Below are 12,445 nucleotides of genomic sequence, written 5' to 3'. Positions count from 1 at the left end.
TAGTTTTGTTGTTTAGCATTAATGCTGAAAAGCAAAAAGGACCTGATAACTTCTGAAGAGTCAATGTTAGAGTAAGGAGAAGCCTAAAGTGATACAAGGTATAAGAACAAACAAACAACTACCAAGCAAAGGGGAAAGACACTAAATGACCAAGTACAAAAACAAAAATGTCACAGAGAAACAACATTACTGACTTTATATAAGGAAATAAAATACCCAAGATAGTTCCATTGGTGTTAGTAAACTTAAGTATTTTCAGCTCCATGTTAAATTTCTAAATTAAGAGTCACAAGACTAAACATACTGTATACCAGAAGAGCTCTAAGTATCTGTAATACATCACTTTTGAGCTGAAATTGGATCTACTAAATTAAAAGATACCAGAAAAAGGACAAGTACCACTTATACAGTGCACATGTGTTAATGTAAATAACTTTTATAAATATAAATACTTTAAAATTGTGTGTGGAACAGGTTGGTGTTTGCTGGCTGGTTATTTGGTTTTTGTTTTCAGTTTTCTGCTTTCTTTTTGTGGTGTGGGCAGATAAAATTGCTTTCTTGCTAGCAATAAGTCACTGGTTTTGACTAGGATTATATTCTTTTAAAATGCTGATGACTCACTAAAGGAAGAAGATAACATACCTAATTTATTTTTATATATACTATAATATATACATATATATCATGATCTAATTTATTTTTTGCCAAAAAAATGCAAATCTTGAAAATCACTAGTTTTAGAAATTTCCAACTCTAAACAACAGCTAATCTGGACTCACATGATGTCAGTGCATCTTGAGCTCATATTGTGTCAGCAAAGAAAGGCCAACTCTGTCAGGAACGCTGACACATGCCTATAATGGCATCATTTGAGTCATGCTTGGTAACCCTGTCACAGGGCATCAAAAGGCCAAGTCAGGATTACAAAATAGAGGCCAACCTGGGACTACATACTGGAACCTATTTGGAAACAACAACAAAAAGCCTAAAATACAAACTTTTAAAAGTCCAAGCTGTAAACAAGTGACTTTTCTCTCTCTCTCTTTCTGTTATCTTAACAGCTCCTTACTTTTAGAGTCTGAAGACAGATCCCTATTGGCTTATTTAGTCATGTAAAAAGGTGAAAATAACATTGGGCTAAGCCAGTAAATTTTAAGATTTTTGTCTTAACACTCCTACAAATTTCATATTAAGCAAAGCCTCGTCCCTAAATTTGTTTGATCTAATACTAGATGATTTAAGAGATTCCTAGGAGGCCAGGTATATAGAATACACTTTTATCCCACTACTCTGGAGGCAGAGGCAGGGAATCTCTGTGAGTTTAAGGCTAGTCTGGCCTACACATTGAATTCTAAGTCAGCCAGGGCTACACACTGAGACCCTGTTTCAGAAAAAGAAAGAAAGAAGGAAACAAAGAAAGAAGAAAAATTCCTAACTAAATTTCTATGACTGTTACAAATATGGGGGTAATAGTTTACTGAATAGTTTGTTTTGTAGAAAAGTGGCAATGTTATTTTTTCTCTAGGACAACTAATTGATTCGTGGTGCTAAGCAGTGACTCAGGAATTTCTACCACTTGGCAGCTGCATTCGGTGACATAGGCAGCGATGGGCCCCAGAGCTGCTCCTGTCAGAACATTCGCATCTCATTCTCCCACACTGCCACAGCACTTCTCCATTTTCACAAGGGCTGAGTTCACCCTACTGTTCTAAGTTCAAAAAGAAAGTCAGAGGATGAGGCCACAAGAAGTTTTAAAATGCACTTAACGTTCCACCTCCACGGAAATGCAGACCTGGATTTCAAAACAGACCTAAGATTAGCTATTTACCACATCCAATGCATTCTGTCAATTAAACTGTATCTAAGTTTAGCAATGTTCCCCAAATCTGTATTGGAAATAATAGAATCCATTCTATCGGTTTCCCTACTTCCTTAAAATAAACAAAGAAGGCCTGTTCTTATAAATGTAATCGAAATAGCTTATATGCCTTATAAGTTGAAAACCTGATTATTCTTTATTTGTGTTTTATACCAAATGTTTAAGGTGGTTCTACTTAAAATTTTAACTAATATTCATGATAATGTGATGAAATGTTACATGAAAACAAGGCTGAGGCAAGCCAACCGTATCTTTTAAGAGAACACTGAAGGTAAGAGACCAACAGAGAGCTTTATTGGCAATCTATAACCTAAATATCTTTTATATTAGTAAGACATTAAGATTTCCTTACTTCTTAGTTTGCTGATTAGATGCCACAAAGGCATTATTTGTTTTAAAAAAGTATTCTTTGATTCAACATCAAAACCCTGCATTTATCATAAACTGCATACCTTGCTTTCTAATTACCTTTTCTGTAATGGGGAAGAGGAGTAACACTGCGCACACTGGTCTTGGTACCATGCTAAGAAGTTCAGGATCCATCCCGTACACATCAACAAACTGCCAGTTGGGATGCAGGCCTAACTGTTTGAGAAACTAGTAAAAGAAAAAGCAGTAAAACGTTAACTGGTAAGGGAAAACCCAGAGTGTTAACAGAAAAATGATCAACAATGCCTTTACCATAAATCTAGTATATAAAAAGGACTGTGACCAAATATTACTAATGTTCAGTGAGAATGCAGAAAGTAATACCATCAAGGCATAGAATGCACCTATAAATACATATAATCCTTATTTGACAATATACCATAGCCTGAGAGGCGAAAAAACACAGCAAAGCAAAACTACAATGAATAGGGTAGGAAGAGAACAACTTATATCACATTAACAAACAGGTAAAACTCATAACACATGAAACAAATCTGGTTTCAAAAAATATAATTTTGGTACTGAATATGTTAGCCAGGACTTCACCAAATACAAGTCACCTTACGAACTTATTTCCAGCCTTTAATGCATCAATTAGGCAATGAATTACTATTTTGGTACATTAACAGTTTATCCTGATATCCAAAATAACAACTGGAGTTTAAAGACAAGATAGCTAAGCATTTTGTCAATAAGCAAAAAAGTAACACATGCAGGCAAAAACTTAATAGACAGACAGACAGACAGACAGACAGGCAGATAAGACTCTCTGTTGGGAAAAGCACACATGAATGCAGCTGCCTTTCACCAGGCTGCATGGCCTGGGACTACAGAAAGCAAGACCCCTCACCATCCACCCTTCACCGTGTTATTGTCATCGTTTCAGGGTTTAGTAGAGCTCACAAGCACACTTGAAGATATCCCCCTTTCCCTTCTTCACTTCCTCCAAATTCACTGTTCTAGAATAGTCAATACTCAATTCTACCTAGAAACCAAAATAGGATTTTTTTTTTTTTAAGCTCAGTGTTACAGAAAGGAATTCTTACTGATCTTTTTCCTATTGCTACACCTGGGACTGCAGTCCTTTTTGCTAAGGACTACACCTGGCCAAACCACAGGCACTCAAGTTATATTGCTTGAACTAACATGAATACGCTTCAATAACCTTGTCATCTACATGTCCATGTTTCTTAAGCTTGTTTATGATGAACACTCACTGTATACTCCTTTTTTCTGCCAGTTAAAGAAGATTGGGACATTTAGCTCCTTATCTACAATCTGATGCCCATTAAATCAATTCTGCATATTACCATGATAGAACTGACATCTCTGAGGCAGGCAAGCATAGAGAGTTAGCAAACCTGGGACTACTCTACTTGGTATGTGTGGGCTATTCACACAGCCGTCTTCTGATAGTAAAGTTGGCAGCCTGAGACCCTTACCTACATGTACTACGCACAGACCCCTTTATCTGAACAACATACCCTGCAACCTGTTAGCACACACAGCCAACTCCAAACAAAGAAAAGCCCAGTCTGAACTGATTTGGGGTACACGTGCAGTAAAGCCCACGGTGTACTTAAAGTGAACTTCCCTGGAGAATGCTCTATTTACTATATGTCCACGCATAATTGGGCATGGATATAGTTAAAATCAGATGCATTATGGGAAGAGATAAGTATAGTACAGAAATAATCATGTAACTTAATATCTGTCAATCAAAACAGAGAACCACCCACGCTACAGCCCTAGTAACCAAACTTTGCCTTCTTTCTAAGTTATAAAAGGAAATCACAAACAACAAGGGTCATTGAAGGGCTTCAATCATATGGCTCGCTGTCACCCTCAACAGTGCACCCGACCTATTCCAACATTTCACTTTAAATAAAAATATATTCCTGCTGCGTTGCAAATCCCTGTGCACTTATTCAGTGCTTTGAATAAGATTCCAAGAATCTGGAAACACCAGGCTGTACCCCAGCAAGTAACATTTCCAACTGTAAGCCCTGATCAGAGGACTTATATTTGTTAATTTTGATACTCATAAAACCATACTGTTATTATAAACTTACACAAAAATGGCACATATGACCCAGTAATTCCGTGTATGTACAACAAAACAGAGACACGCTGTAGCAAGAAAGCAACCTGGACAAAACTGCTAAGATTATTCAATATATTTTATGTCAGCAAAGCTAATGAAAATAAGCACCAAGAAGATTCAAGATCTAAAGGTGTAATGAGACTGAATAAGACCAAGGTAAGAACACAATGAATGATTAAATTCATTAATTATAGTAAATAAATTATATAGTAAAAATTATATAAATTATGTAGTAAAAAAATTTTATTAAACCTTAACAAGTGTCACAATTTACCTTAACTCTTTAATCCTATCACTAAATGTTATACCATAAAAATTCAATTAATATATTATAAGTATATTTGTTATATTCTCTGGCTCCAGGTTTCCAGGAGTCACTCATTGGAAGCCATCACATAATACAAGGAATAAACAGTTAAAGAGTAGTTACAGCTGGGCCTGGTGGCAGACGCCATTAATCCCAGCACTTCAAAGGCAGAGGCAGGAGGATCTCTCTGAGTTCAAGGCCCAGCTGTTCTATGTAGTGAGTTCCAGGACAACATGGATACACAGCAAGACCCTGTCTCAAAAACAACACAAAAAAGTAATCATGAAAATGCCCTCTTTCTGTACAAAACAAACACCAATGCTGATTTAAAATACCTGAAAAAACTTAAAGATGTATTTTGTAACAGGTCAACTATAATTTGTTCAATAGTGTAAACCCAGCCTTTTAGTTTTATTTTCTTAATTGTTAAAAATGTGGTATTTTACTATGGTCAAGTTTAGTAGGTAAGTTAAAAAAATCTATAGCTCTAGAACACAGTTTTTACTTAAATTTGCAAAACTAAGAGGAAACTCAAAATCACAGTCTTAAAATCTAAAGTCGGGACAGTGGGGAGCTCAGGTGGTAAAGCATGTGCTTCCCATGTAGTTTGAGAACTTTTCAATCCTCCAGAATCCATGTAAAAAGATGGGCGTGGTGGCACACCCTTAAAATGCCGTATGGTCCAGCCACAAAATCGCTACCAGATAACGCACATTCAAATCCAGGCACGGTGGCACCCAAGTATGATCCCGGCACTCAGGAGGAGGCTGAGGCAGGAAGATCAACAGGGCAAGGCCAGCACTTTTAAACTAAAACTGCTTTCTCTGGTCTTTTCCCAAGCTTGACCAGGGGGCAGTGGGGTTAGGGACTGAACCAGCAGGCAGGCTCCACCCAAGTGACAACACAGCTGTCTCTGGTGCAAAGATCTACTCAGGACAGCCATTGTTCCTGCTAGTTACTGGTTCATTAATGACTGGAGCTATGACATAATTACACTTGTCCAGCAACTGCTTCATATCCCTGCCAGTGAGAGCACACTAGCAGTAACTGCTCTGCATGGACCCAGGGAAAGAAGTTAAATAAGAAATTCTATCTTAGAAACAAGCAAAATGATTTTAACAGACTGACTAAAACTAAGGCAAGATTACATTTCCTTAAACATCAGAATAGGGAATCACTGAAAATATCTTATGTAGAAGTTAAAAAAGACAGTTACTTCACTGCAGGCTCATTATGGACTAAGAAGAATTATCAAAAGGAGCCACAGTGCAGGTTTCCTCGAGAATCAAAAGCCGTACCCAATAGCATCTCCAAGATGACACAGGAAGGCAGGAGCACTAGCATCGACCTGAGCAAAGGATAAAGGGCAGTGCCTTTGGAAGACAGGAGGAAAGTGGTTCAGAGAACTATGAGGATGGAAAGTCACATTTCTTTTTCAGCTATATTAAGTTTGAGGTATTATAAGTATCCAGGTGGAACTATCAAAGCAGTTAAATACACACATTGTCACTATGAAGGAGAAGGAAGAGCTTAGGGGGATAGTGGGGTCATCTGCGTGATGACAAGTAGTATAAAAGCAACGTAACTAGAAGCATCATTAGGCAACTGTGTGCGGAAAAGAGTACTAATCTAGAAGGAGCTCCTTTCTTGATGCTGTGATCAAACATATGACCAAAAAACGACTTAGAGAAAGAAGGGTTTACTTTTGGCTCACAGTCTGAGGCTGCGGTCCTTTGTGGCGGGCAAGACATGGCAGCAGGGGCATAAGGCAGCTGCTCACTCTGGGTACCGGCAGGAAGCAGAAGAATGCAGGCCATCTTTTTCTCTAAACTTTAAAATATGTACTGTGTATGCACACACGCGTGCCACAGCAATCTCTGGAGGAGAGTTTGTGAAAGTTGATGCTCTCCTTCTGTCTGTGGGTCCCGTGGAGCAGTCTCAAAGCATCAGGCTTGATGGCAAGCACGTTTACCTGCTGCACCACCTCACTCACCATTTCACTTTTTATTCAGGCCTAAACTGCAGGTCATGGAATGGTACTCACATTTTAGGGGGGTCTCCCCACCAAAATAAACCTAATCCTTGAAGTCCCTTATCACAGATAGACCTGCCAAGTTGACAATCAAGGTTAACCTCACAGAGGCAGTTCTGAGGCTCTCCTCAGAAGGTAGAAGGTGGATGACCTATGAAGTAATTGGGAATTAGAAACATCAGAATTATCAGAAAAATAAGAATTAAAAAAGCATTATATTTCAAGAAGGCTGCAGCAGGCTGCCACTAAAAGGCCAAGAGATATAATGACAGAAGAGTGGCCGTAGGTGTCAGGGAAGTGATCCCTAATAAACTGATAAAAGTTATTACTAGGATATGGGGAAAGGGAAGCAAGTTAAGAATAAAGATGAAGGGGATGAGGGGTAGCAACAGTCTTGACAGATGATTGTTTGGTGAAAGTTTACAGAGCAGGGAAACACAAGCGTGGCAGAGGCTGTAGGAGACAGGGAATCAAGGTCTGTTTGTTTGTTTGTTTGTTTGTTTGTTTCCAAAAGTAGAATCCTGTACAAGAAAATTACTACATTATATTTGGTAATAATCTAGCAGATGGCCTCCAACTTTAAGCACTTACATTAAATAGTAAAACTATGTCAAGGTATGCATGTTTCCTTTAGGTATGAAACAAGAAAATACTACTTTCTCAATAACATCACAACTAAGAATAATTTTAAGGAGGTTCCCTATTTAAAAACTCATAATTTTTCTAAGTTATAACTCTATCCCCCCCTCTCCATATATATGTGTGTGTGTGTGTATGTGTAGTAAGGTGGCATATATATTATGTATATTATATAATTATATGTTATATGTAACATGTATTTTATATAACACGAACATGTTATATATAATTGTGTAATATATATCATATAATAATATATACAATATATACCATCATATATCATATAATAAATATATATAACATCTCATCAGTATATATTATATAATATATATATATTCGATCAATGGATCGATAAATGGAGATGGATGAATGGATGGATGGGTGGGTGGGTAGATGGATAGATGGATGGATAGACAGACAGACAGACCATACCCAAATCACAAAAAAATTTGCATGGCAAGTCTAGTATACTCACAGGTGATATGGTTACCCAGATTATTAACTATATTTCTTTTAAAAAGTTTTAATTTTTAATGTTCAGTTATTTGCAGCTTTCCATCAGCTACTTTTACCATTTAAATATATATATGTAAATACAGTAGAGCTTAAATTATTTTTTAAATGATTTTAAGTCCTATCTGTAGCATAATGAAACATCTTTAAAGTGGCTGACACTGTTTACCAAATGTGTATATATATACATACATATGACACATATGACCCACGGCTACTAGATGATGCCAGCAGTCAACACTAACCTTCAGGCTGCAGAATATTCTTACATAACACCAGGCTTCATCACTGCTTAAAACACTACTTGCTCAAACTAAGAGTTAATAAGACCTGTAACTGCCAGATGGTGACACAGTGAAATCAAGATCAGGCTCTTCTTGTGATCCCATTAGGTGAAAGAAACAAGAAAAACCAAGGGAGGACCAGCTGTGGGGCCTATAACCTACATGATGCAGGCTAAGGCATTCAAGGCCTGCTGGGATAATTCTCCAATCCCAAGTCAGTTAATCAAACGTCTACTCATTTTCTATCCTCAGTCTGGTACAGAACATGAACACTAAAGAAATATAAAAATTCTGGTTAAAGCTATTTCTATTTCTAACATGCTTGCCCATTCTCTATATAAAAACACATTATTTAATAACAACAACAAACGAAAACTGAGGCAGTCTCACTCTGTAGAGCAGGTTGTCTCAAACTCTTGATTCTCATGTGCCAGTCTCCCAGGTGCTAGAACTGTAAGTGTGTGCTACCATATACAGCTAGGGGGAAAAAAAGTTAACCAAGCCAGGGCACAGCACAGCAAAGACAGCACACAGTTGTCTCTGTCTAAGTCACTTCACAAAGGCCTCTTGTCACTATCCAGCCTACTTGGTTCTGACCTCAGCACCTGATCCAGTTTTTCATTGCACTTTTAACAATGGCTAATGGTTTATTTGCCTGGTTTTACTTTCTGCCTTCTCACTGCATTGAAAAACAAGAATAGTCTAATCACCAAAGTATAGCTAGTTCCTGTCCAGCAGTTGGTAATGCAAAAGGTGACCTCAAAATAGTATTTAATTAATGCATTTTATAATTTATCAAAGTTATCCAGGAATTAGGTTCTGTATCAGCTGAACCACAGACTTTATAAATGTCCAGTTATATAAACTTTTTGTTTCCTTAAAACCATAAACAGTATCATTTTAAAGTTTATTTTAATCATTTGATAAGGCTAATGACACTGATTGGTTTTGAATGATAAATCAGCTCTTCAATATAAGAAGTTGCTCTCCGTTATGTTCTTATGATTTTAAAACACATCTATTGTTGAAGGCTTTTATAGCCATATTCGCAAGAGACATGGGCCCACCGTTTTTCTTCTCATGGTTTACCTAGTTTGTACACCAGTGTAAATAAAACTGGCCATATATGTGTTTCTTTATCTTTATCTTTCTTTAGCCCAAGAAAAAAACCTCTACAAAATACCTATAACACTTTAGAATGAAAGTGTACATGCTTCCCCAACTAAGATCAGAAATAAGACACCTCAAATTCATATTTAAGATATTACAAAGTGTGGGGCTAGAGAGATGGCTCAGCGGTTAAGAGCATTGGCTGTTCTTCCAGAGGACCCAGGTTCAATTCCTAGGACCCACACGGCAGCTCACAACTGTCTGTAACTCCAGTTCCAGTGGATCTGACACCCCACACAGACATACATGCACATAAAATAATAGCTAAATCATTTTTAAAAGATATTACCAAGTGCAATATGACAAGAAAAGAAAATAAAGGTATTTAGACTAGGAATAAGCATCTGACTGCAAAGATCACAACTGTCAATATAGAAAATCCCCGAAGAACATTCAAAAAAGGGAGAGGCACAACACAAATATTTGAATTTAGCAAGGGTAGGATGTGGGCATTTTTAAAATTATATTTCTATACACAGCAAAAAACTCAAAAATAAAAATTTAAAGCAGCACCCTAAATCATCAAATTTATAGGTATGTAACAAAATTTTCCAGGAGCTATGTGCTCAAACTATCAAACACTTATGAAAGAAATAAAAGGCCTAATTAAATGATGGGATATACCTCTTTCAGAGATTACAAGATCCAACGTAATAAAGACACATTCCTCAAAATACATCTATCCACTTGACACATTCACCATCAACTTTTTGTAGAAACTGACAAGGATTTTAAAATTTATCTAGGGGGGAAAGTAATTAGAAAAGCTTAGACCATTTTGAAAAGGTACAATGTAGGATTCATATTTGAGGACTTATAAAGCTACAATAATTAGGATGATAAAATGGAACAAAAGCTATTTACATAATTGGTAAGTTGCTATAGGTAAGTGTGTAAAACATAACTGGATTGCAGCTAAAATAAACACTTCTTTCTATGCACAGAAGATGCAAATTGTGATTTCTTCGAACTTAAGATTTTTACTCTCGACAACGAAAATAAAATGGGTTAGGAAAAGAGATGAGAAAATTTCAAAGGGGTGAGAACAAAAGAAAGTTGTCCTCAGGAAAAGGGGCAGTGAACAGTAACATAACCGGTAAGGGTTTTAAACTTTGCACAGTTCACCTTACTAAGAAGATAAGAGTTGAGATAGTAACAACAATACATAACCAACCCAAATACGATGCAGGGAGTCAGGCCAGTGAGTAAAGGCTCTTGCCATCACCAAATATGAGGACCTACCCGAAGGAAGGCAAGAACTGAGTCTAGAAAGTTGTCATCTGATCTCCAAAAGTACGTCACCCACAAAATAAAGGTATTAGAAATTTTTAAGAAACAAAGAATGTCACCTCTAACATAAAGCCTGTGTACAATTTGCTAAAAAACTTTGAAAATCAAAAACCATTTACAAAAACAATAGCTGGAGGTGGGGAGCAGGTTTTAGACAGCGTCTCAGTCAGGGTTGGGCTGGAACTCAAAATCCTATCTTCAGCCTCCCGAATGCTGACATTCCGGGCATTTTTAAAGGTAGATGATAAATCTTTATCTTTTGGTGACGGGAAGGAAGAAGAAAGAAAAGAAAGAAAACTATATAACAAACTAAGGGCACGGTCATAGATGAACTAAATGTTGAAAGCAGAAAAAAATAGGTTAAGACAATACATACCGGTGCAAATTTTAAAAATATATAATATATAAGCCTTTTCTCCTAATTCGAGGGCTGAAAGGTATCCCCATTTGCCATCCCCAGTCCCAATCCTCAATGTTAAAAAAGAAACTTTAAGAGTATCAGGTGGCCAAGAATGACATGATAACCATTAAACCGGGCTTTGTGTGGTACAAAAGGCAAAGACAAGGTCCACTTTTTAAAGACTGGAAGAGAAAGGGGGCGTGGCAGGGAAGAGAAGCTACTTGATGGGCAAGAGAAGATTACTGCAAGGTGTTTTCATTGTACGGGAGGTGGATGGAATTACCAAAACTGGGTGGGCAAGTTTACAATGCCGGGAGTCAGGAGGTGTTGGCAAATTCAGTCACCTAGAAGGGACAGGGGCAGGGATCATGATGGCACCCACAGAGCAGCAAGGAGACAAATGAAGGGGGAAGAGGAGAGGGGACGGCAGGTGAGGGGCGAGCAAACCTCAGACCCTGAGGCCCCGGGCAGCACAGGTGACCCGGGGTCCGGCGGAGGGACCGAGGAAGCCGCACCGGCATCTCCCAGAGCCAGGTGGTGGCCCGAAAGGGGCGGAGCCGCCCGCAGCCGCAGACAGGGGGCCTCCCCGATGAGATCCCTGAATCCTTGAGGGGATGCAGAGGTTGAAGGCCAGCGGGGAGGGGAAGGCTGGCGGGGAAGGCGGAAAGGGCTCCGGGGTCCGGGGTGACGAGCACCGCACTCACCTGGTTGGTGACCTGAAACGAGACAGAAGAGGGTTTAGAGACGCGCGCGTGCGGGCTGGCGCCGGCCTCCCGGCTCGCTCGGCCCCCGGCTGCGGCCCCCGGCCGCGCTCACCTCGGGATTGGCCTCCAGCGGCAGCCAGCGTTGACCCTCCATGACTGCTCCGCCAGCCGCGCTCCAGCTCTGACAGCCGCCGCTGCCGCCGCCGCCGCCGCTTCCGCCCCCGCGCGCTCCGGCCCGCCCCGGCCAAACGCCGCCCCGCGGGGAGGACCAGCACACGGAGCGCGCGACTCCCGAGGCTCTGAGCCTCGCCCCGCGGCGGGGAAGCCAAGAAGACAAGTGTCCACACTGGAGACAGACGAACCGTGATAAACCGGAGCCACGTCCTATGTCACGAGGAAAACAGAGCCAGGATCCAACAGGGAGCCCCCCCTCTCCAACTTGGGCTCGCCCGAGTGAAGCGAGCACCGGAGTTCTACGCACGCGCCCCGCGCTGGCCTGGGCCGCGTGCTTGCAGGCTCCGTCACCTTGTTGCAATGCCCAGCAGAAGCTCTAGGGTGCGCGTCCCGGATTCCTACTCTGTGAGGGTGGGCGGGCTTTGCTGGCCAAGAGAAGGCAGCCAAGCTGGAGGTTAACTCCTTGGTCCTCCGGCTTCTTTGTGAGGAGACTGAAATGATTTGTTGGCCTCCTCTGTTA

General features: G+C 39.8%; 1 protein-coding gene across 4 annotated transcripts in view; it reads right to left on the bottom strand.

Annotated features, from left to right (window-relative positions):
* Uchl3 (ubiquitin C-terminal hydrolase L3) overlaps window positions 1-11,994 on the bottom strand; it is a 43,185-nt gene extending 31,191 nt beyond the window's left edge. The window contains exons 1-3 of one of the 4 annotated variants that reach the window (XM_021646989.2): window positions 11,864-11,994; window positions 11,752-11,763; window positions 2,348-2,476 (exon numbers count right to left, since the gene is read on the bottom strand). In XM_021646989.2, coding sequence (XP_021502664.1) covers window positions 2,348-2,476; window positions 11,752-11,763; window positions 11,864-11,905 — 183 coding nt within the window. In that variant the 5' untranslated portion in view covers window positions 11,906-11,994. The remainder of the gene's footprint in view (window positions 1-2,347; window positions 2,477-11,751; window positions 11,764-11,863) is intronic. The other 3 variants (XM_021646988.2, XM_060391539.1, XM_060391540.1) reach the window with 3 other exon arrangements.
* Window positions 11,995-12,445: the final 451 nt, after the last annotated feature.

This window comes from Meriones unguiculatus, chromosome 9, assembly GCF_030254825.1.
Source record: "Meriones unguiculatus strain TT.TT164.6M chromosome 9, Bangor_MerUng_6.1, whole genome shotgun sequence".
NCBI classification, from domain to species: domain Eukaryota; kingdom Metazoa; phylum Chordata; class Mammalia; order Rodentia; family Muridae; genus Meriones; species Meriones unguiculatus.
This window is presented reverse-complemented; position numbering and strand designations above follow the sequence as displayed.